At 50.7% G+C, this 23,609-nt stretch overlaps 3 protein-coding genes across 5 annotated transcripts in view; 2 read left to right on the top strand and 1 right to left on the bottom strand.

Annotated features, from left to right (window-relative positions):
* Positions 1-3,730, top strand: part of Liph (lipase H) — a 41,091-nt gene extending 37,361 nt beyond the window's left edge. Inside the window, exon 10 of the mRNA XM_023700922.1 lies at positions 1,675-3,730. Within this exon, the coding sequence (XP_023556690.1) occupies positions 1,675-1,762 (88 nt within the window). The 3' untranslated portion in view covers positions 1,763-3,730. The remainder of the gene's footprint in view (positions 1-1,674) is intronic.
* A 2,803-nt stretch (positions 3,731-6,533) lies between these two features.
* Positions 6,534-15,695, top strand: Tmem41a (transmembrane protein 41A). Its single transcript, XM_004640916.3, has 5 exons — positions 6,534-6,770; positions 7,948-8,101; positions 9,341-9,502; positions 10,464-10,602; positions 12,264-15,695. The coding sequence occupies exons 1-5, from the start codon at positions 6,652-6,654 to the stop codon at positions 12,482-12,484; spliced, it is 795 nt and encodes a 264-aa protein (XP_004640973.1). The 5' UTR covers positions 6,534-6,651; the 3' UTR covers positions 12,485-15,695.
* A 677-nt stretch (positions 15,696-16,372) lies between these two features.
* The window catches only part of Map3k13 (mitogen-activated protein kinase kinase kinase 13), a 142,192-nt gene continuing 134,955 nt past the window's right edge, over positions 16,373-23,609 (bottom strand). For 2 of the 3 annotated variants that reach the window (XM_004640873.2, XM_023700924.1), the window contains exons 12-14: positions 21,820-21,890; positions 20,899-21,196; positions 16,373-20,122 (exon numbers count right to left, since the gene is read on the bottom strand). In XM_004640873.2, the coding sequence (XP_004640930.1) occupies positions 20,021-20,122; positions 20,899-21,196; positions 21,820-21,890 (471 nt within the window). In that variant the 3' untranslated portion in view covers positions 16,373-20,020. Of the gene's footprint in view, positions 20,123-20,898; positions 21,197-21,819; positions 21,891-23,609 lie in introns of those variants that run through there. The other variant, XM_023700925.1, reaches the window with a different exon arrangement.

Genomic DNA, 23,609 nt, shown 5'->3' with positions numbered 1-23,609 from the left:
GTTAAAGTTGGCTAAATTTGCTGAATTTGACAAGAGCTTTGAGAGTGTTTATTTATTTATTGAGACAAAGATCTGCTGTATAGCCCAGGCTGTCCTTAAATTCATGGGGGTCCTCCTGCCTCAGCCTCTTGAGGGCTGGGATTACAGGAGTGCACCATCACGCTATCACTGAGAATATTCTTTCTTTTTTTTTTTGCGGTATCAGGGATTGAACTCAGGCAAGCACTTATTCTACTGAGCTATCTACCCAGCCCTCACTGAGAATATTTTTGTTCTTAAGAAATACATACTGAACTTTTTTTAACATGCAGTAGTAAGGCATACTTAATATTTAATTATTTTCAGCTGGTTTAGAAAAGTAAGTATGTGAGAGGACATTTTAAAAAGTATATGACTGTCTTTATTTTGTGATGTCACTTTTCCTAGGATTTAATTTGGAGGGAGGGAAAAAAAGAATGATGTGGGTTTAGGATTACAAATTTTTTTCTTGAAGGTTTAAGGAGCTCTAAAATATTTAATAATACAAGTTTTGAAGAATAGTAAAATTTTCTTCTAAGAGGACAGTCAAATCAAAGCATGATGGGCGTGGTGGCGCACACCTGTAATCCCAGTACTCAGAAGGCTGAGGCAGAAGGATTAGGGGTTCAACGCCAGCCTGGAATACAATAGTGAAAGCCTGTCTCAAAAAACCAAACCAAACAAATGAACAACAGCAAACTGGGACATCTAAATAGCTTTCCTCCAGATTTTCAAAGGAATACATGGCAAATACACGTTCTATTTATACAAATGTGGCAAATACTGACATGGATAGGAAAAGTGTCACTCGTAAAGTTGCAGGATCCAAGAGATCAGAGAGACCAGTGTGGAAAAGTAGGAGGATTTCATTTGATTCATACTGGGCTCTTATTCACCTCATGACACTCCAGATGGCTGCGTGCACCCTAAAGGAAAGGCTCCAGTTTTGAGACGTTTTGCTTAGGGGATTGGCCCTTCCAGTAGAGAGAAACTGGGGGTGGGTGAAGGTGGGATGCAAGTGGGCATATAGAAGCAGGACAAAGCAATGAAAAGCAATCAATAACTAAGCCCTGAAAGAAGACAGAGCCAGCCGTGGTGGCCCACACCTGTGATCCCAGCACTCGGGAGGCTGAGGCAGGGGATCACTTTGAGGTTGAAGGCAGCCTGGGCTGCACAGTGAGCTCAAGGCCAGGCCAGCTGAACTGTGTAGCGAAACTTTATCTAAAAAAAAGATGACAGAGCCTATAACTCTTGTGAGAACTGAGTGCCACAGGCTGTGCTACAGGTCATAATCGTCTTATCTGTACAGCTGCAGCCAAGGGAGCCTTGGAGGGGGATTGTTCAAGGCCAGGGAAGCTTGCTTTCAATCCTGTTCCATGATGTCAGTCTGCAGAAGTAACCAGTGCTAGTGTGTCTGGTTCTTTCTTTCCAAGTCTTTCTAGCACTGCCCCCCCCCAGCTGAAGTTGCATGGAAGTAACAATTCGCATCCCGCGCTGGGGTTGCTGGGTTTTTCCTTAGCATAGCATTTGGTTAAAGCATTTGAAACATCTCAATAACCCTAGATCCTAAGGATGGAATGAACTTCAGTGGAGCAGCATGTGGCATTCCTGTCATGTCACTGATGAGGCTATCTTGCCCTCTTCCCGCTTTCCCAGGCCGCAGCTGTGCCGCTATGACCTTGTTCTGATGGAAAATGTGGAAACTGTCTTCCAGCCCATTCCTTGCCCCAGACTGCAGCTGTAACTTCCTGGGGCCAGGGGCGACCAGTGCCAAGCAGGTGGCATCTATATGCTGTCAGACCTTCACCTCTTCTTCACTGCTCCAATGGCATGGAAGAACTGGAGGTTATTGCCAGCGGTGTCCTAGGAATGTCACACTGTCAAACGTCAAGTGACCTTGTGGTTATGAAAGAATCCCGGGAAAGCAGCCCCTAACTAGGGCAAGTCTGAAACAGCCGGGAGCTTTGTCTGTGGCATCCCAGGACCTCATTTGTTCTGACTTGTCACTTCTCTGCATGTCACCGGTGCTGCTGTTTCTCAAGCCTGCGGGTTGAGCATCTGAAAGGGAAGGGTGGCTGCGGCCACACTGTGGACTCCCACGCCCTGTGCCAGATTTCCCACACACAGCAGGGAGTGGAACAGACCTACCTTGCTGGGCTGCTGCGGACTCAGGGGGCACCTGTGGAAGGTCTCTGTGAAACCCCAGGGGTGCCACACCTGGGGGGGGTGTGATGGATGTGAACATGCTTTTGTTTTGATATGGCCGGCCAAGCTCTCCTGCTTAGACAGGACAGCCTTTCCCTGTGTCTCCCTGGGGCTGTTTGCTCTGAGGGGAGGAGGAAGGGAAGACACCACTCATCCAAATTCCCACCTTGGAGGGGTGGAAAGGGCTGACAACCCCTGGGACATGGGGCGTGGAAGAGGGCAGTGGGGGCAGGGAAAGAACAGGCGGCAGGAGAGGAAGGTGATTATTATTGTTTCGTTGTGGTGCAAGGAGTGGAACCCAGGGCCTCACGCATGCTAGGGATTGCTCTACTAGTACGCATCACCCAGCCCAGTCACTTGAAGCAATCCCTAAATAATATTTATTTTTCCCTACTGCCAGTGGAATCCAGGATTATGGAAGGACATTTGCAATGCATGGTGCACAGTGAAAAAGAATGCTGTACATAACTCCACCCATTTGTTGAAAGGGGTCAATGGGACGGTGCGGTCACTTGTTTGCTGAGAATGGAATTTGCACAGATGGGTTGTTGGGGGCATCTGAAGCCTCCAGGTGGAGGAATTGTTCGGTGTCCCAGGAAGAAGGTATGATGTGTGAATCTGGAATGACAGCGACAGCCAAGGCCCCTGAGAGTGGCGGCCAAGGAGGCTGGAATGGAGGATGGTCCCTGGGGCCAGAGGTCTAGGGTCTGGAACTGTGTGGTGTCACACCTCCTCTGAGTGACTTCTACTGCTTTCTGTGAAAACAACCCTTCTTGTAACTGAACAGATGATTTCATAAACGTAGACGTCCGTGTGTGTCATGTGTTGGCAGATTGTCTTCTGTACCGAAGACAGTGCTGGCTTTAGAGAGGGGGCGACAAGCTCTGAATGGAACAAAGCTCTGTGGCGGGTTCTCTGGCACGTGGACAGCCCGCCACCCCACCACCTCCTTCCCTGACTGCACAGCACTTGTGGGGGGAGATCAGCATGCTGTGGGGTCCTGACCTGTTTTTAGTTTTGTGGCTCCTGTGTTTTGATGAGCATGGTCATTTTTTGTCCTCTTCCCCTTAACCCCAAATAGGGGGCTCAAACAGCAGCAAGGAGTGCAGAATTTCATGCATTTTTTTTTAACTTGATGGGCCACAGTCCTGGCCCAGTGGCTGCCTCACTGTGGGAAGGACTGGATGCGTGGGTGGGGAGCAGATGGAGGGGTGAAGGGCAGACTGCTTATGGAGTGGAAATGCATTTCGGGGAATTTCAGGTAATAGCCCTTGAAGTGGGAGTGGCCACTACGGCCTTCTCGATCTTCTCTTGGCCTCTGCCTCCTGCTGCCTGGCTCTCCTGTGTACATCCAAATCCCAAGCCCAGGGCTGGGTTCCACTGCAGCCGACCCCTTCCTTCCCCACATTGGGGTTCTAGCTTTGTCACCTTCTTGGGGGTCCTCTCACTGTCCTCCCCAGTGCAATTTTAAAGTCTTCTTTACATTTCTTTCTGTGCACAAACAAGGAACAACTCTTATTTTTTTATTTAAACTTTTTTTTTTTCCATCCCAGGGCCTTCTATTTTTTATTTTTTGTGGAACCGGGGATTGAACTCAGGCCCTTGTGCTTGCCAACCAAACGCTTATTCTACTGGGCCACCTCCCCGGCCATCTTCTGTTTGTGAGAGCTGCAGAAGGCTTCTTGAGGAGGTGATGGTTGTTCTGGGTGTGGATCAAAAGAGGCATTTTCCAGGCAAGGAGTGTGGGAAGATTATCATCAGGGGCATGAACTAATGCAGCGAACGCTCAGCTGAATGGAGTGGGGAGACTGCATGTCTCACTTTCTTTTGCTTTTCTTTCTTTCTTTCTTTTTTTTTTTTTTTTTTTTTTTTTTGCGGAACAGGGGATTGAACTCAGGCCCTTTTGTTTGCCAGGGAAGCGCTTATTCCACTGAGCCATCTCCCCAACCCCTCTCACTTTGTTAAAAGGAAAATTTCTAGGGCGGGCCAGATGCTTTGGCAGAGCGCAGTGGCAGGGGCTCGAGCCCTAGCGTGCTGTGTCAGCCTTACCTCTGGGCATGCTGAGACGGTGAATAAGATTGAGCACGGTGGTGTGCACCTGTAATCACAGTGCTTGGGTGGCTGAAAACAGGAGAATCACTACGAGTCTGATCTATGTAGTGAGACCCTGTAGACCCTGTCCTAAATTCATTAAAAAAAAAAAAGGAAAATTTCTAACATACATGATAATAGTGTGAAATCCACCTTCACATGTCCATTATCCAGGTCCAACCATAATCAGGTCCTGGTCAGTCTTGTTCTTTTTACATCTCTACTCACCAAACCTGCATAGTGTTACTGTGATGCAAATCCTGGCCACTGAGTAGTTTCATCTGTAAATTTTTTAGTATCTTGAAAAGAAAATAAGGGCCAGCGGTATAGCTCAGCGGACTGGCTCTGCAGGCCGTGCCGGCTCCATCCCCAGGTGCGCTGAGCCTGCGATGGAGTCTGGGCGTGGCGGCTTGTGCCTGCAATCCCAGCACTTGGGAGGCAGAAATCAGGAGGATCACTACTGAGTGTGGGCTGTGTAGTGAGACCCTGCACACACACACACACAACCAAGAAAAGAAAATATATCCTCTTTTTTCTTAAAAAGGAGCCAGGAGCACAGTACCTTCCTGGCGAGTTGGAGGTTGTGAGTTCAGTTCCCAATACTGAGGGTAGTGGTGGTGGTGGTGCTGTAGTGGTTTTTTTTTTTTTTTTTTTTTGGTTCAGTACTAGGGATTGAACCCAGGGCCTCAGATAGACTAGACAAGTGCTCTACCACTGAAATGGATCTCCAGGCCTTTTTTTTTTTTTTTTTTAATTTTGACACTAGTCTTGCTAACCTGCCTAGGCAGATCTTGAACTTCTCACCCTGCCTCAGCCTTCTCAGTAGCTGGGCTCACAGCTGTGCGCCCCTGCACTTGGCCCAAAGCATTCTCTTCGCCCTTTACCTTGTCTGATTTTTTACCCTGGCCATGCACTGCCTGGCCCCTGCTCTAGATCAGGATTTACTGCTTGCCTCTCTGTTTTAGGAGCTGCACACAGTAGGGCTCCATTCACGAATACTGAAGCTGATGGGCATGGAGGTCATTCCCAATTTCTTACTCTCAGAACAAAGTGGAGAGAATGGCTGTGGACGTGTATTTAGCATAGCTATGGAGGTACTTCTGGAGGTTCCACTTTGGAAGTGTAACTACAGGATCTTGTACGTTTGAATTCTGACAAGTGCTCTCCGTTTGGCCCAAGAAATGCTTTGAGTGACAGGACAAGGGCACGTTCTGTTGCCCAGGCTGTTGGCCCTCTTTGTCCCTTCAATCAGACACGTGCCCTACCAACTCCCCAGCCATCTTCCTCACCTCCTTCCCACCGATATGGTCTTCCACCCTTTGCATAGGGGCCATCACAGTTGTGGCCTCAGCACGGTGTTAATCACCCACCCAGGGGAGCATCCTAAAACAGGAAACTGAGTCACGCTTAATCAACACCTCTGTTGGCGCCCACATCTACAGAATGCAACACCCAGTTCCTTAGCTTGCCTTACAGGGTTTTCTAGTTGGTCCTCAACCTCTTGGGCTTCACTGAAACCAGACTCCGGGGACTTCCTCACTGGCTCACTGGCACCCTCCTTTTTCCACTTGGGGGATTCTGAGCCCTGAGGGTAAACTCAAACCCCACCCCCTCCAGAGTCCACGCTGGCTGAGAACCACCAGTTTGCAGCCAGGGTGACTTGGCTCGTTATCCTGCTCCTGCCGCTTTGTCTTTCTAAAACCCAGATTTGCTTATTTACTTTGAGGGGGTCCAGTCCAGCGCCCTGCGAGCGTCGGGCCAGCGCTCTGCTGGAGCCACACCCTACCCCCCAGCTCAGACCTTGAAATACAAAAATAACTACCTTGCAGGATGGTTGTGGAGATTAGCGGTAACGGGAGTGCAGCGGGCGCCGAGTAAAGCGCAAAGCTGGTCCCATCTGCGGCCCCCGTCCCCGCCCCGACGGATCACCGGGACCGTGGCGCTGCACCTGCCGGCTACTCGGACCGTGTCACGGAGAGAGACGCACACCACAAAGCGGCTCTGGCTCGCCCGCGACCTCTCAGCCAGCACAGCGGCGCTAGGACCGTCAGCGCCTGCGGAACACGTAGAGAAGGACGCAGGGACCAGAGGAGACGACCGCAGACCTACGGGAACCGACGCGGACCAACTGGAACGCAGGCCCGCGGAGGCGCACGCGCAGACCGCGAGGCCTGCTGGGGGCGGGGCCCGCGGGGCGGGGCTTGGCGCCCAGCGTTCCGCGCGGTCCGTCCGCGAACGCGCTCCGCTCCGCAGTCCGAGCGCGGCGAGGGGTCGGCGCGGCAACTAGCAAGACTCGCTCTCGTGAGGCCCGGCGGCGGGCAGGGCTGCGGCCCCGCCATGCGCCCGCTGCTCGGCCTCCTCCTGGTCTTCGCCGGCTGCACCTTCGCCCTGTATTTGCTGTCCACGCGGCTGCCCCGAAGCCCCGGAGCCGGCTCGGCGGAGGAGCCTGGCGGCAGGTGCGCGGTGCGGGTGCCGGGAGCGGGGTTCGGAGCGGAGGGTGAGGGCGACGGATCCCGCCCGCGCCTGCACGGAGCTGCGCCGGCAGCCGAGCTCGCCCCTGCGCCCCGGCTCAGCGCGCCTGGGCGGGGCCGACGACGCCTGCCCGGCCGGTTCCGCGATCGATCGCCGCCGACTCCTAGAAGTGCCCGGAGCCTGCCCGCGCCGCGCGCACGTCGGGGTGCGCCGAGATCGGCATGTGATGACAGTCGTGTCGAGTTGCTGTCTCCGGTGCCCTCCCCGAGAAGGCACCGACTCTGGGGAAGCATCCTCAAGAGAACCAGGGGCCTGCTTGTCCCGCATCAGTGAGGGACCCGGGGTTGTTCAGGTGGCAGAGGCCAGGTGACCTTTGGACAGCACCTCCCTGAGCACCAGATTAAGATGGGGTGAAAAAGCAGGTTCTTTGAGAGGGTTGGTTTCAAGCCATGTTAGCAAGAAAGTTTTGGGTTTTGTTTGTGTTTCATTTAGTGCTGGGCGTGGAACCCAGGGCCTCATAAATGGTAGGCAAGAGATCCACCACTGAATTACAACCCCAGCCCAAGAAAGTGACGTTTCTGGGATAATAATGTGCATAGGCTAAATTCCTAAAGAATCCTTAATTGGCCTGTTAGTGAAGGTGAAGCTGTCATTTTTCCTCGTGTGGGAGCAGGATGGAGTCTGAATTGTTCTTGGCTTGTGGGAGAGGTAAGAAGGCAGTTTAAGGTTTCTAGTGCTTACCTGGAAACAAATTCTCTTAAGAATAGGTCATAAGGGGCTCGGAGTGTAGTCAGTGGTACAGCACATATGCTTAGCATGGTAGAGGCCCTGGGTTCAGTTACCAGCCCCAAAACTCAGTCATTCATAAAATCTAACAGTTAAGTGAAGTTCAGTGATTACGTAGCACCAGCGTCTCCTTTTTTAGATAAGGAAACTGAGGCAAAAGGTCACGCAGCTGAGAAGTAGCTGAGAGGGCCACCTCTGGACTCTTGCCTCCTTTGTTGTATTGGGTCCCCTGTCATGTGTTCAGGTTATGTATGTGTTCCCAGCAGACCCAGGGATTTATATAAACTTCTTTAGAAAAAAAGAAACAGCAAGTAATATCCTTGGGCACTGGTAGATCTGGACTCCTGTTTCCATCTGATTTTTCCAAATGCCCAGGTCGCTGTGGTTCCCTTCCGACCTAGCAGAGCTGCAGGAACTCTCCGAGGTCCTTCGCGAGTACCGGAAGGAGCACCAGGCCTATGTGTTCCTGCTCTTCTGTAGTGCCTACCTCTACAAACAGGGCTTTGCCATCCCTGGCTCCAGCTTCCTGGTCAGTGTCCTGCCTGCCTTCCAGCCTTGTTCTCCTTATCTGTCAAATATGGCTACTTCTCTGAAAAGTGTAGTGATTGTGGTGTGGGAGTAACAAAGGAGACAAGTGGGTACTGGGTGAGTGACTGAGCAGAAAGTCCCGAAGGTTCCTTTGGTCTGGCTTGCTACCCTCTCCTCTGCTAGCACCGTCTCTGTATTCTCTGCTCAGCCTGAATGCTTGTTGGAAACCAGAGATGAGCAGACATGTCCGGGGCAGGCAGGGCAGGGAAGTGTGTGGTGCTCGGGCCACGGGCTGACTCCTGGGGCTGCCCTGGTCTCATCTTCCCCACTGAGCCGATCCCTCTTTGGCGCAGAGAGCCAGCTGCTACCTGGTAGGGGTCTCACGCCGGGACCTGGGGGTGCATCCTGGCTCTGCCTGGCTTGCTCTTGCCTTGAGACTTAATCTGTCACCTGTCAAATGGGGTAAGGAGAGTGCAGGACCCAGAATACGTGCATGCATGAGCTGCTGGTGTCCCACCGCCTCACTGCCTCACAGCCTCCTTTTGCTTTCTCTCTTGGAGCCCAGCCCTTGGCAGGACGGTGTTTCCCAGCAAGCTGCATTTGGAAAGGACTGGCTTACTTTTCCAGTTCTGTGAACCTAAGATTTTAATGTGAGCTAGAATTTTGGTCAGTGCAGAAACTTTAGTAGGAGCCCACTTCACAGATGTAACTCCAGCAAACAACGACAAAGAACCTGCAGAACATCTCATGGTGTGTGTCCATCTTCTGATGTAGTAAAAACGACCTGCGAGTTGTGTTTCTACTTTCCAGGAGCCAGTCTGGTCAGCAGAGGTCTGCCACAGCCCGTGCAGCTAAGGCTGGGTGCTACATTCGCATGTTAGCCTTTGAATTTGCTCCTGCCCTCAGAGGTGCTAATCCCAATTGTTCTGAAAGATGAAGAGCCTGAGCCAGGCACGGTGGCCCATGCCTGTTATCCCAGCGCTCAGGAGGCTGAGGCGGGAGCATTGCTGTGAGTTCGAGGCCAGCTTGAGCTACAGTGGGAGACTGTCTCAGAAAACAAACAAAATGATGAAGAGACTGAGGTCAGGGCTGTTGTCCGCAGCCTTTTCACTCACCTCCTTAAAGTGGGTAATGGGTTTTGGCTGGCAAACCACAGGAGGACGACACCAGCAGTGAGGCCCAGACGTGGGACCGTTAGCCACTGGGTGTGGCCGTGGCTGAGCTCTTGCTTTCTTTACAGAACGTTTTAGCTGGTGCCTTGTTTGGGCCGTGGCTGGGCCTTCTGCTGTGCTGTGTGCTGACATCAGTGGGCGCCTCGTGCTGCTACCTGCTCTCCAGTGTTTTTGGCAAGCAGCTGGTGGTCTCCTATTTTCCAGATAAAGTGGCACTGCTACAGAGGAAGGTGAGGAGGGACAACAGCTGAGCGCCAGCCTTAGTGTCCCCTCGTGGCCTCAGGGAGGTGAGGAGCAGGATGTCCCACGTGACTCCTCTGCCCTTCCTTGGTGGGTCCTAGGGGTTCTGTTAGTGTCATCAGGGGGTGCACACCTAGGACCAAACCCCAGCTCTGAGCCGTGGGTGCCAGTGTAATCCTGTAATCCTAGTACTCGGAGACTGAAGCAGGAGTGTTGGGGACCAGGCTGTGCAGGGTTACCTTGCTGACCACAGTGCTCATTGGTTGTACTAGAAAAACTCATACTCACAGCCTCCGAGAGGGAGGTAAGACTGCAGCGGAGGACGCTTGGCTCACTCCAGTTCCAGGGCAGTAACTGCCAACCTTAGAGATAAAACAGTTCTCTTAATTTGCAAGGTTTACTGCCTAGAGTGTCTTCGTTCTAACTTCCCAAGGCCTGCGCCTCTGTGGGCTGCGGCCCTCCACTTTGTGTCCTCCCCTCAATTGTTAAGGACACAATAAATATGAATAATCCAGAGAAGTTTTTGTCTTTGCTCCAATGCTGGCCTTGCTGGACTCCCAGACTACCTTGCATTTTGTCTTTTATTTAATCTTTTTCTATAAGCTTGTCCATAAGATTGAGAGCTCTCAATGTTGGCCAGCTCTAGATACAGGAGAATTAGAGGTTTGAGGCCAGCTTAAGGAACATAGTGAGACCCTGTCTTAAACGAAAGAAAAGAACAACCTGGCCCCACCCCTACTTTACCCCCAGCCAAACACCACCCTACTGCCAATCCAACCCCAACCCTTCAACCAAAAAAATCCCAGCTCTGTGGTTTTGGGCAAAGTTCCCAGCTTCTCTGAGCCTTAAGTTCCTCTACACGCCTGAGGGTTGTGGCAAGAATTGGGAGTAGGAGACACCGTGTCCAGGACAGTGCCTCTTGTGACTCTTTGCTCTGTCCTCTTGCTGCAGGTGGAGGAGAACAGAGACAGTCTGTTCTTCTTCTTACTGTTTCTGAGACTTTTCCCCATGACGCCAAACTGGTTTTTGAACCTCTCAGCCCCAATTCTGAACATTCCCATTGTGCAGTTCTTCTTCTCAGTCCTTATCGGTAAGTGCTGGAGTGTAAGTTCGAGGCTTTGGTGCTGTGGGTTTGGGGGACATCCCGGGGTCACATGTGCCTGCCTCCCAGGCTCACGAGGAGTGTCTTCAGGCCTGTGACCTAAGCAGTGTTTCTCAGCTGGTTCAATCCTCAGGAAGCCCCCTATATTTATGTATATAAGTTAAGAAAAAATCACCTGAGGGTGTGTGTGTGTGTGTGTGTGTGTGTGTGTGTGTAGTTGGAATCCGGCTCCAGGGCCTTGTACCTGACAGCCAAGGGCTCTGCTGCTGAGCCACATCTCAGCCTGCTCCTGGGGAGCTTCCCGCAATCCCTGCATCCTCACTTCTGGGGTGGGACACAGGACTTGGCATATTTGAGTTTTCCAGGTCCTGCAAGGATCCAGTATGAGTCTTCAGTCCTTGGAAGGGATTCTGTTGGATCCTGAGTTTTGAAGTCCCCTGAATTAGATGATTGCTAAAGTGTCTGCTTGGCTTGGCATTTGTACGACTTCTGGCTTGCTACTCCCCCTCGAAGGACCAGAATTGGAGCAGGGTTTCTTTTATTGGGATGGTGAAGTGCAGACACCCTGTAAAGTTGGCGACTCTCCCCACCCTTTGGTGACTGTTACTTTCCTTGCCCTCTAGGCCTAAAGTAAGGATACTTAGAGTATGGAGAGACCAACAGCCAGGGCTTTCCGGTCTAACAGAAATCTTAACAGATCTTAAAACAGATCTTAAATCGAAGCAGTATCTACCACAGACAGCTCTGGTCATAAGGGCTTTCAGGCACAGCACTTCCACTTCTGTAGCTCAGCTAATGGCATTAACAGCTTGTATTACCTAGGTGGTGGGAGGTGTGGGAAGACTGGAGACCAGGGCACCTTTCTGTCTGCAAGCTGTGTGACCTTGGGTGGTCTGTGACCTTCCTGTGCTGTAGATTTCCTGTATTACAGAAGAGGGAGGGGTTTCCAGGTCACCCCAGGCCAGTCAGAAGCTAGGAGTGGGGGTTGGCAGAGTCCCTGGATAGAACCTAACACTGTTTTTAAGGCTCTAACCAGCATGTTGTGGTGTGACTAACCTGTCCTGCCACTAGCCAGGCTTTCAGTGGCTTTGATTACTTCTTGGAAACAGTGCAGAATATGAAAGGTGGCATTTATTTTAAGGAACTTGTTTGATTTTTCAGGGCTGGGAGTTTGAACCCAGGGCCCCCATCTGCCCCCATAATTCCCTAGCACTATTTCTTTCTTTCTTTATTCTTACGTATACTGTAAATCTCATGATGATGGTATTTTACTCTATACTTAAGCTGCTGGGCACGCAGAACCAGGTTGGGAGCCCATCTTTAGTAAAGGTGCAAACCGAGGGGCACTTTGTGCTGAACTCCTTCTTGACTGTCTTACTCTCTCCACTCACTTATCTGAGTTTTAAATTTGTGTCTTATGCTCACGTGCATGAGTGCAGACCAGGTTCTTGGGGTGCACAGGCAGGCGCAGACAGGAAGTGAGGAAAGGGAGGAAAAGAACAGAAAGGAGAGGCGCAGGGGGTGGCGGCTCTGGGTCAGGACCCAGGCTGAAGCTGTAGTCCCTCATGAATTCCTGGGCCCCTGCTGCTGCGCTGTTCTCTTAGTGTTCCTGCTCCCGTTCACAGGCCCTTTACCTTCCTTTCTTCCAGGTTTGATCCCGTACAATTTCATCTGTGTGCAGACGGGCTCCATCTTGTCAACCCTCACCTCCCTGCATGCTCTCTTCTCCTGGGAAACGGTCCTGAAGCTCCTGGCCATTGCCCTGGTGGCCTTAGTCCCTGGAACGCTCATTAAAAAATTCAGCCAGAAGCACCTGCACTTGAATGAGAGGGTGCCCACGGGTCACACAGAGAGTAGAAAAGACACGTGATCCAGACTTTCCCTCCGCCTATTCTGTGACGTCCTATCCTGATTTGCATAATGGGTGTGGTCAAGATCCTCACCGTTCTTGGGCACCATTCATCTGCTCCAGCGGGTGGACTGTATCAGGACTCACGCCACAGAGAACTCAGGATGGCCGGTTGGGTTTGCCTCTTGCCCTGCTGCTTTTGGAGCTGGTTGTCCTCAGAGAGCACCTTCTGCGAAGTGACAGGCTGTGTGACAGTGCTCACGTCCATAGTGTCAGCATTGACTGGGCCCACCTCGCTGATGGGGCTGGTGGCCTTATGTCAGTCTCTTGGGGAGTATTCTGTGTTCTTTCACCGGTGAGCTACCTCTTCCTACACCAAGGGAATCAAGTTGATGAACTACCTAGCGCCTCCACCGATAGCTCAGATGCAGTGACTTTTGTGATGCCCCTGTGTTATCACCTGATGTCCGTGTGTGACAGTTAAGCTGACTGTAAACAGATTATTAAATATTAATGGAACAAATTCTTTATCTTCTGGCTATGTCCTGGAGAGGGCAGGGCCCTGGACAAGGCAAGCCTGGAGGCCATGTGTGTGTTTTGCTGTGTCCTTTCACCTCTTCCTGTTAGGAGAGTGATTCTGTATCCTAGGCTACCAGCCAATGTCCCCTGTGAATGTTTTTCATTTTGTCATTTGCTGAGAATGAGGAATAGTTCTTTTTTTTAATTCAAAGAGGTAGAGTTGGGCTTGGGCTGTTTAGTTGGTTGTGTTGTATAGTGATTACTTAAAGTTTTCAAGCAGTAGTTGACAGTAGGGTTGATTTGGTGCAGGCCTGGGGCATTGCCTCTGGGGACAGATGGACTTCACAGCTGAGCAGAGCAGAGCAGAGCGGCTTTGTGACCCTGTGCCCTCATCATGACCTTCCCAGCCCTTGGACATCATCTGCTGGGTTTGTTGTTTCAGGTGGCCAAGAATCTTGCCAGGGCTCTAATCTAGGTCTCTAATATGAATTCTTGAGAATAACCACACTCCACAGGAAGAGTGGGCCCCCAGGTGGTGGGGTTTGGACATGCTAGGAATCTTACAGAACAAAGGTTTCATTAAAAGTGTTTCTTTTTAGGCAAAGGTGTGAGTGGAGGTGAGGACATGACTTGGGTAGCGGTAGCTATTAGTGTTCTGGAGTAGGGGGAGGGAAGGAGCGCCCCACCAATGTGTGTTGCAAATGTGTGTCCCGTGTCTCTTTTCAGGACCCTTAGATTTGTCCTTTTCCTTCTTGCATGGTTTTCCAAAAATGTGCCTTACTGGGTTAAGAGTTTACAGGTAAAGCAGTTTCCCAAATAAATGGATATAAGCATCCTGTGTTAAATAAATGGACGTAAGTGCTTGTTTCTACGTGTTGCTACACTTCAGCTGCGCTTACCAAAGAAAATCTAGGATTGACTGAAAATTGGACAACCTGAAGTGGTACTTTAGCTTTCTGCTCTCAGCAGGCCTCTGACCAAATTTCTTCCAGATTCCCACTTCCTCTCTCTGTTCACATTCTAGTGGTGTCACTGGGGACAGGAACAGCTGCAAGAGGGAGCAGAGCCACCCATGGAAAAAGCAGAGAGTCCATCCAAGCTCTTAGGGAAAACTCAAGAAGGGACACTGACTACAAATGATGGCTAGGGCTTTTGTGGTTGTGTCTGAATGGGAGTGCTGCAGAACTGGGGCGCTCCATCACATGCTTCTCCTGGTTGCAGAAACCCGTTCATGGGATGAAGTCTTAGCTTCTCCATGTGCAGATGAATTCCCAGACCCATGAAGGTGGCCCACAAGACACAAGTGATGTCCTTAGGAAAGGACAGGACCAGGGAACACTTTCTGTTTAATCTCATGCAGTTCCACTCTGATAGCCATTCTTCTTCCTGTTGCTACTCGGTACAAACATCGGAAGACCACACGGAGCAGGAAACCCACAGCACAGTCCATGAGGGAGTCAGCAGCGAGGTGGCTCATTTTGAAACTGAACCACAGAAAGGCAACCATTTCCTCCATAGTGATAGGAACTCAAAGTACTGTTGTAAGGACCCAGCGGGTCTCCCCCTTCCAGAGTCTAGGACGCGTTCCCTACAGAGGTGACAGCTATAGAAGTGCTGTGGTCAAGGCAGGACATCTTACTGAGCACTAAGGTTCAGGCTGGAGTTCGCTGTGGGCTACGCTAGCGTGTGAGGACGGCACACTGGACAGCAGCCTGGGGCCAGAGCCGGTGATCCCGAGTGCTGAGAAGCCCCAGCACTGCTGGGATTCTGCCGGCAGCCTCCGGGAAGTGGCCTTGGTATCCACTGGAGGCCTGGCTCGGGGGAGTCGTGATGTCACACATGGAGCGCGTGACAGCCCAAGCTTGAACTCCTGTTTCTCAGAGAGTGATTTTGGAGCACCCTCTCCTGCCACTTGTCTCTGAGAAGCGCTCCATGTTCCCTGGGGCGTCTGGCTTAGCAGCCTAGTGTGTTCCCAGGTGAGCAGGCTTTGGCAGTGCCTGCTGTAACATGCAACCCAGCAGACAAATAGGGTTCTACGGGCCGGTCTGTGAGGCTGGGACACGGTGGTGGGTGTATACTGGGAAATTTGTTCTGTGAAATCAGCAAAGAAAACCTTGTTGCTTGGAACGGCACTGATTTCATACTGATAGGGTCAGCCAGAGTCTTGAAGATGTTCCACGAGTCTCACAGCACCTCCGGAGGCATGTGCTCATTCAACATCGAGGACGCAAAGGGAGAAACATTTTGGAATGTGACCCATCGGTGTTTGGTGATTGTTCAGTTGGAATTGCTGTCCAAAAAGGCAGCGAAGAGAGGCAAGGGGCCTTTTCTCTGCCATGGTGCTGGCCCTGCTAGCCTTCAATGGGATCCACAAGGAGAACCTTGGTAAGATCCTGTTGTTCTCACACCATGATGAATTCAAGGTCTCAAACTACCTTTTAGAAATGGATTCTGAAACAGGCCAGAGGCATGTCCCTCTGCGTGTTAATTCCAATCAAATGGTGACATTGCTTCAGGTGTGTTGTGAGAGGGTCTGAGGCTTAATATAGTGCTCAATAAATTTAGTTTTGGGTGTTTAGGAAAAGGTACAAGATGGTGGTGTTTTTGTTTCTGGCCTAGTAGAAACAGAAATTGTATCTCACTGTACTGTAGGGTAGGGCAGTGATTCCTCGGATTTCAAATATTATTTCTGCTCTGAAAATTCAATATTAGGAAGCATAAGTAGGAATTTTTTTTAAAAAATGTATTTGGTTGTTGCAGGGTTTCACTACGCCGCTTGGACTCGTAGTGATCCTCTTGCTTTCAGCCTCCCCACTGGGGGGCTTACAGGCATGTACCACTATACCTGCACTCTGGCTGGCTGAGCCCACCCTGGGGGCCGGACTGGTGTGGCATGTGGTGCCGGGAATCGAACCACAGTCCCTGTGCTTGCCTAAGCTTTGCCTAAGCAGGTGGTTAGTCCCCTGAGCTATCTCGCTGGCCCCTAAGTAGGAATGTTTTATGAAAAGGAAAATATAAAGAAACCCAAATGCATGGAAATAAAGAGTGAGCCATCTGGTCAAGAAGACTGGGTCACCCTAAGAGGATGTGGGTCAGTGCTCCACGGGGGAAGGGCTTGCTAAGCAGGCTCAGTTAGTACCAGGGAAACCCAGCGCCATCACATTATGACTTGGGGTGGGACACAGTGACAGCAAAAGAGGCCCCGAAATAAATGCCCAGTATTTATTAAATCCTACTAAAAAATGACTTTACTCCTACACAGAATTGTTTTTTCTTTTTTTTTGAGATGGGGTCTCACTGTGTAGCAATACAGGCTGGCTTTGAACTCGCTTATGTCGCCCAGGCTGGCCTCAAACGCTCCACAACCCTCCTGCCTCACGTTCCTGAGTGCTAGGATTACAGCATGTGCTACCACATCTGGCAATAAATTTGTTGCTACTAAAGTCTTAAAATAGTCGGCCACTCCACATCATCCTACAGTAGCTCTCTGGGGAGAGCACCCCCAATCCTGCAAACAGATTGAACCTTCAGAGCTGTGGGGTCCATTTCAAAGGGGATGCAGCCTTCACCACCCTCCTGCTGAGCAATTTCAAGAGGAACTCTTATTTGAGGTCACGATGTAGGAAAAGAGAAAAACCAAAATGAACCCTCCTCCTCCCCAAACAAGGCGCTTGTGTACAATACACCTGGAAACGCATCTTGCAGTCAGAAATAGGCGTGTGGTGGATGTGCACACTCATCCCCCGGGGAGTCCCACGCGCAGTCAGGGACTGGAAATCACAGCCCCGTGGGGTTCCTCGAAGCACTGCTGAGGCTGGCAGGCCTAAACAATTAGCTCTGCCACTCCCTGAGCTCTTGACTCAACATCCTTCCAATGGCGGTGGAGCCGTTGGCCAAGAAGCACAAGTCAGGATTTCCCTGATTTTCAGAAGGCAAGTAATGAAGGACAAGGTGGGGATGCAGAAAATATTGCCCTTTCAGCCTGGACAAAGGACACCAGACACCAGGATGCCAGGTCTTAGAAACCTTTAGTCAATTCTACTGGGGGTGGGGGGGATTGTTCAAGGTGGACTTTATTCAAATCTTGACAATACAGTGAATGACTTAGGGCTCAACACTGTCTGCTTCCCTGACAGGCTCTTGAGAGTGAGTCAGGATGAGGGGCATTAACCAGCCAAGACGGGCATTAGAAAAACAGATCAAATGAGGGGGTGTGGGGTGGGTTTTTGAGGAAGACCACCATGAAATGTATGAGACAGAAGTTGGCCCCCATGATTTTCTGCTGCCACTGAATGTGGGCAAAAAAAATGAGTAAAATCATCAATGTTGTGTGCTGACTACAAACAGGACTCAGCGTTGTCGCCTCCCTGTCTAAGGAGCAGTGAGGCAGAGTCACGGTTTGAGTGGCATCTGATGCCAGCATTTCAGGGCTCTCCTGGCCCTGTGACCCTCGAAGTGACTTCAGGTGTTTCAGCGTCCTACCTTAAATTAGTTCCAGGGTGGCATCATAGCTAGGCGTTTTATGTCCTGCCATCTCTCTGTATCTCTCTTCTTTCTTTTGTCTTCCTGCCACTCCCACTGAGGGGAAAAGGTTGGTTTTGTGGTATCTGGCAGGAAGGAGATTATAAACTATGCAGACAATTTTTTAAATTGATCCACAAGCCCCTTGTAGAAAATGGAGGCCTGTTCCTCCTAGGGTACTAAATAATTCCCTTTTTGTTTCTAATGTAGTCCCGTGATTTTATTTCTCATGAAATTTGGGAAAGTTTACAGCTTCTAAATTATTTATCCATCTGCTTAGGCATCTACCCACCCAGGCACTTTCACGGTCAAGTCAAAATCCCAATGTAACGTTTGGGTTCAGGGCAGACATGCATGCTCAGGTGATTGTTGTTGTACACAGAAAACCAGGGAATACAGTTAAGGGGGGCACCAGGGAGCTCCCAGTTGGCAGTTGCATTTTCACGCCTTCATTCCAGTCATAAAATCCATAATAATCCACAGTCAGTGATAAACACAGTCACTGTCCTACACCGTAAACCACACCTTCTGATCGACAGAAAATGAGAATGATAATATAAAATAAAATAACAATGGTAATAATGCCACAACTTAAGATCTTTCATGTAGTCCAGCTACAGAAGTCATACAAAACGGAATAATTTAATGCAAACAATACTGTTCTCTGTATAAGTTAAACATTTTCCTTCATCCTAGCTATGAGCTACAAATTATAGACACTACATTTTAAATCCATGTCTTGACATAAAAGTGTAAACAAGTGGAGGGATCAAACAAACAAAAGGGACTGCTCTAAACTCCCTCCTGCCTTTCCTTTTTGGCTGGTGCAGTGAGCGCAGCCCATAGGAGGGACACTGTTTTCATCTGCACTGGAAATGATTTAATACCTGTATGTGCAAGCTTGCCTGCCACCCCAGGATGCAAGGTCCGGAGTCCCAGCAAGCAGGGAGAGGTTGCTGGACCATAGCCTATGCTGGAGACAGAGATAGGAAGGAGGGCAACCTTCATCTGTCTGTAAAATTCTAGGTAAAATGTTTCTTCAAGCCAAGCTGCCAGGAATTCCTGTGGGATGCGTTTTGGAGCTCATGACCTCTGAGACAGGAAGAGCTCATGGCTTTGACTGTGTAAAATCTTACCAATTCCTTGCTTAGTGTTAGTGGCTCTCTTCACCAATTTCCAAGTCCAATTAACAAAAACTGCACTAATTCAGAGTGAAGTAAGATATATTTTACAAGTAGCAATGAACAAAAACGCCATCATGGTGTGAGAAGGGCTGCCTTTTGCAAGTTGCCTACTGTACCTTTTTTCCCAAGGGGACAGCCTGTCACTAAAGCTTCTGGGATAGGATGAGCTGTCGGATAGAAACACGGGAAGGTTTGGGACTGGATACTGCACATGCACTCACACACGGGTCCTGGCCGCCTTCACATTCTGTTCTGTTGGAATTGAACCCGTTTGTAGAGGGCCAGCTCCATCTCACCCCTCGGCTGAACTGTGCGTCGGAGCACGCCCTTCTGCAACTCCCCCTGTGTTTTCCTCCTGCTATTGCACCGGCTCTTTTTCTCTTGTCCTTTGCTCTTCCTCGGCAATCCCTCCCGCTCCAGTCCTGCACTAAGGGAAGTGGTCAGCAGCTGGAATGTAAAAATAAAAAAGAACTACGGGAAAATGGCACTTGAACCTGAAAGATCAACACATTGGTCAAGGTACCACACTGGTTAAGGGATAGACGATGACAGCATTAAAAAGGGACGGATTTGCTAGGGACAAGGCATGACCTGATCTGTACACCTCACTGTCAAACGCTGCTGAAAGTTAAAACATGGAAGCAGCCTCACGTATGGTTTGCTGGGGTTTTCCTCTTAGTGGAAGCCCGAGCCCTTAAAGACCGCAAGTGCAAAAGGGTCTGGTCACCAGGCTTTTCTAGGTCCTGTCCATCACCCCCTGGACAAGCTGGGAGCACTTGCTGTGCCTATGCACAAGGTACCGGCAACTGCCGTTTTTTCTTTGTTCTTTGTATCCTACGATGTTCTATATGTCTTGCTTCTTCAGTCATTTATGGCCAAAGGACCTGGTCCCCAGTTCAAGCAGCAATAATATCCCCCGGCCCCACAAATTCCCCAAGATGTTGCTCCTAAAGTCCACTTTTTTCTTTTCCTTTCCTTTTTTTTTTTTTTGCAAGAAATTATTGTGACTCTATCATATATAGTTCACTCTTTACAGTACAAAGTGTTAAAATGTCCAAGAAAAATAAATATCAATGTTACAGTAGCTAGAATATTCAATAAAATAGATCCCTGCCATTCTTGATTGAAATGTTCAGTGAGACTTAATTTCATTTGGATATCTTTTCCCCCAGAGAATGGTGAAGTCTCCTGTTCCTGTTATTGCAGCTCATTTCTAGGGGTTGAGAGAGGGGCAGCTCTCCCTCTCCTCCCAGACAAAGAAGGGAGAGAGCAGGAAGAGCTGGGGCGTCTGAAATGCCGGAGTGTCCTGAGCCGGTCAGGTGGCGCTCCTTCCTCACCAGGTGGCAGAGCTGTAGTGCTTATTGGTCCGCACTGTAGCGTCCGAGCACTCCCCCCCGGAAGAGTCACAGTCTGATTCTTCAAACTGCATAGGGTTCTGCAAAGAACAAAACCAGACATCATGTCTTCAAGCATCCCTCGGCGGCGAGCCAGCACATGTGGGGTGGGGGTGGTGGACGGGACGGACACCACCTCCCGTGGGACGGCTCCGTGCTGAGGCGGGGGATGACAGATGAGGGGCCCTGGGGGCACCCTGCTGTTGTGGGGCTTCCGGAGAAAAGGGACACCACGGGCCATGGTGGCAGTGGCTCTGGCGCTGACAGCACCACCTCCCCGCCTCCTCTGCTGTGGCACTTGCTGTGCTCCAGGTGCCATTACCAAGGCTGCACGTCCATGCAATCATCTCAATGACCCAATGAGCTGGGGCAGACCTCAGGGAGAGGCCAGAGGTTACCATTCCCATCTTACAGAGAAGGAGCTGGGCTGAGCCACTCGCTCGGGGTCGCCTGACAGGTGCACAGGCTGAGATTTGCAGGTGAGTGGCTGGAGTCTGGGTACCCACTGACCACCACTCTGCCACCCTCCCTCTTGGAGAGGTATCAGTGTGTTGTGCCAGACACTATCTATCTTCCAGGACAGAGGGGCCAAGAGGAGGGAACAGAGGGGACAGTGCCCTGAGTAGACTGGGCGGTGGGGTGCGGGTGAGGGATGGACAATGGGCCTCATCCCTGAAAGCCCAAAGTCCTGTCTCCTTATGCTACAGAGGCAGCTGCCCTGTTTTATGCACTACTAGAAAATCGGAAAGGCCCTAAGCACGTGGACATACCCCAACCCCACTAAGCACTGGAGGGGTCGCAACACGGGGGCACCCACCTCGTAGCCGCGCTCCTCCACACACAGCTTGCCCAGGGACATCTGTGTCTTCACGCGGCGCACGGCGCACTCCTTGTCCGAGAGCCCGTCCGAGTGGGAGGAGATATCAATGGGGATCTCCGGCGTCTGCGCCAGCAGGTCGTCCAGTTTCTCTGCCAAGCGGTCTTCAATTTTCTCAGCTAGCTCATCCGGGCTGTTTGAGTGGTCGCTAGTGTTTCCCTCCTCCCCATCAGACACAGAGAAGTTCTCCGAACTGAAGGTTGAATATGACTGGCAGCTGCGGATGCAGCGGTGGGTCCTGGAAGCACAGGGAACCACGGTGACTTAGCAGGGGCGCAGCCCTCGCCCCCGTCCTCGTCCTCAGAGTTTCTGAGAGAGGATCTAGTTGGTTTTCTTTCCCTCTGCCCCCCAGCAAGACTAGAGGTCAAGATAGGCAGAAATTAATTCGACAGGACTAGAGAAGGGCCAGGAACTGAATTTTGTTCCCTGCATCTTCCCATCCTCTCTGCCTCCCACTGCCCCATGAGAACACAGCGAGAAGGCTGTGGCCTCAGACCAGTAGGCAGCCTCACCGGCAGGCATGGGGGCTGTGACCCCGACCTTGGGCCTTCCACCTCCAGAAATGTGAGATATTTCTGTGGTTTAACCCAAGCTGCAGGATTTCATTATTGCAGCCCCAGCTGGTTATCACAAGCAGGTCCATGGGAAACCAGTCGTCACCCACACGCAGCGTGGCCACCCTCCCACCCAGCCCACCAGGCTCCCCTGTCTGCATCCACAGAAGCCCCTCACCACTTTCCAACTGCGGCAGTGGAATTGCCCCTGGGGAGGTGGCTGCATAAGTGGCATGTGCTAGACAGTGAGTGTGGGAATCCCAGGATCCCCCACTGCACGGAGAGCAGCCACAGCCACTGGTTTTACCTCTGTCTTCGTGGAAATTCAACTTCACTGTCTACTTCCCCTTCCTCTTCTTCGGAAGAGTCGTCTCCACTCTGAAGAGAACAACGGACAAGGTTTGGATTTCTTTTTCTCTCTCTCCCTGCCACTTCCCCCTATCTGTAAAGACCAAATTATCACCAAAAGGCCTCTGGGAAAGGCTTGCTGAAAGTCATCTCGAACACATGTACCCTCACTTATTCACTTAGCAAATTGTCCTTGGTGCTCAAAATGACAGGCCTCCTACAAGAGGTCACAGAATGGAGGGGAGGCAGGTGGCACAGCACACATGGGTAAGCCAGCTACCAGGAGGCCGAGGCAGGAGGACTGCAAGTGCAAGGGCAGTTTGGGAAGGATGATGAGGCCCTTTCTCTAAATAAAAAGGTTTACAGGCCTAGCTCATGGTGCAGCCCCCGTGGGCTCATTCCTGAGGACTGCCCTCTCTGCCCTTAAAATTAGAACTTAATTTTTGCTCTCAGGGAGCAGAGTGATGGAGGGGACATTGGAGAGGATGTCCTGGATTCGGGGGCACTCCCGTCATCCTTGTCACTAGCGGTCCCAAGGCTCCTCCACCCAGATCCCACAAGAAGTGACCCTCCCGTCCTCCCTCTTCTACAGAGTCGCTGTCACCAGGGCTACAGTTGTGCTAGCACACACATTCTTCGGCTTCGAGGCCCGTCTTGCCCGTACTATATTCCTTATCCCAGTGCAGCCCTACATACAGGCGGGTGTTTAGCACCCTAAATATACACAGTTAGCATTTGCCAACTTACGGGGTGCTTCATGCATTTCTACTGCGTCAGCATGTTGGCAGGGCCAAGGGCCTTGTCATGGGGCACCTGAGGCCCTGTGATTGCCAGGCCCTGTGGGTGACGTGGGAGGCTGGTTAAGGGACCCAGATCACCTTTCGTCACAAGGAGGAGAAGCACAGCTGCACTTCCGGTCAGTCAGCTGTCGCTGATCACAGCTCCAGGAGCTGCTGGGTTAGGGCTGAGTAGCTGTATTAAAAGTCGAGGACAGTTTACCTTTCTGAAAGTTATAAAGTACCACGACATGCACTGGTGTGTGCTACAACGTATTGTTCTGCAGAGGGAACTGGGGACGGAGTCATGGGGCCAGCGCAGTGCTTGCCCTGGGCACAGCTGCGTCTCCACAAAGGGGCGGCCAGCTGCTCCCTGGAAGTGCGGTGCTAATAAGGCCAGCCCAAGGGCTGCCTTCTGGGGCTTGCAGCCTCCCCCCCCCAGGGGCGCTGGGCGGTTCAAAGTTGTGGGTTTCTTTTTGGAATGACGAAAATGTTTTCAAATTGGTCATTGTGATGTCTATAGAACTATGTGGACTGGAAAAAACACACTGAACTGTACACTTCACAGTACTGGGGATTAAACTCTGGGAGTGCTGAGCTATATTCCCTGCCCTTTTAATTTCTTTTGAAATTGCCCAGGCTGAACTTGAACTTGTAATCCTTTTGCTTCAGTGCCCTGAGAATCTGGGGCACACCATTATGTTTGGTAAAATACACATCTTAAATGGCAAAACTTTCATTTTTTTTTTTTAATGATCAATACACTGTTTATTGTATATTGCTACAAGTTACGGCCTCATTAATTGCTATATCTGACTTTATATTTTACAAAAGGCTTGCAAACCAGGGCATTATTGGCATTATTTACATTTTGCAGTTGTCTTGTAGGCTTGCTCTCTTGCTCCAGGTTGCAAATCTACTAAGTGTTTGAGCTGGGATTTAAATCCCCTCCAGTTCTAATTCTGGAGTTCTT

Source organism: Octodon degus, unplaced genomic scaffold (genome assembly GCF_000260255.1).
Source record: "Octodon degus isolate 3935 unplaced genomic scaffold, OctDeg1.0 scaffold00128, whole genome shotgun sequence".
NCBI classification, from domain to species: domain Eukaryota; kingdom Metazoa; phylum Chordata; class Mammalia; order Rodentia; family Octodontidae; genus Octodon; species Octodon degus.
The sequence above is the reverse complement of the archived record's forward strand: the minus strand, read 5'-3'. Positions and strand labels throughout refer to the sequence as shown.

What these genes read in the sequence shown, in the direction of transcription:
- Tmem41a (XM_004640916.3), top strand. Translation starts at nt 6,652, where the DNA reads ATGCGCCCGCTGCTCGGCCTCCTCCTGGTCTTCGCCGGCTGCACCTTC. An exon ending in GCGGAGGAGCCTGGCGGCAG is followed by an intron (nt 6,771 to 7,947) that starts GTGCGCGGTGCG and finishes CCAAATGCCCAG; the next exon opens with GTCGCTGTGGTTCCCTTCCG. An exon ending in CTTCTTCTCAGTCCTTATCG is followed by an intron (nt 10,603 to 12,263) that starts GTAAGTGCTGGA and finishes CCTTTCTTCCAG; the next exon opens with GTTTGATCCCGTACAATTTC.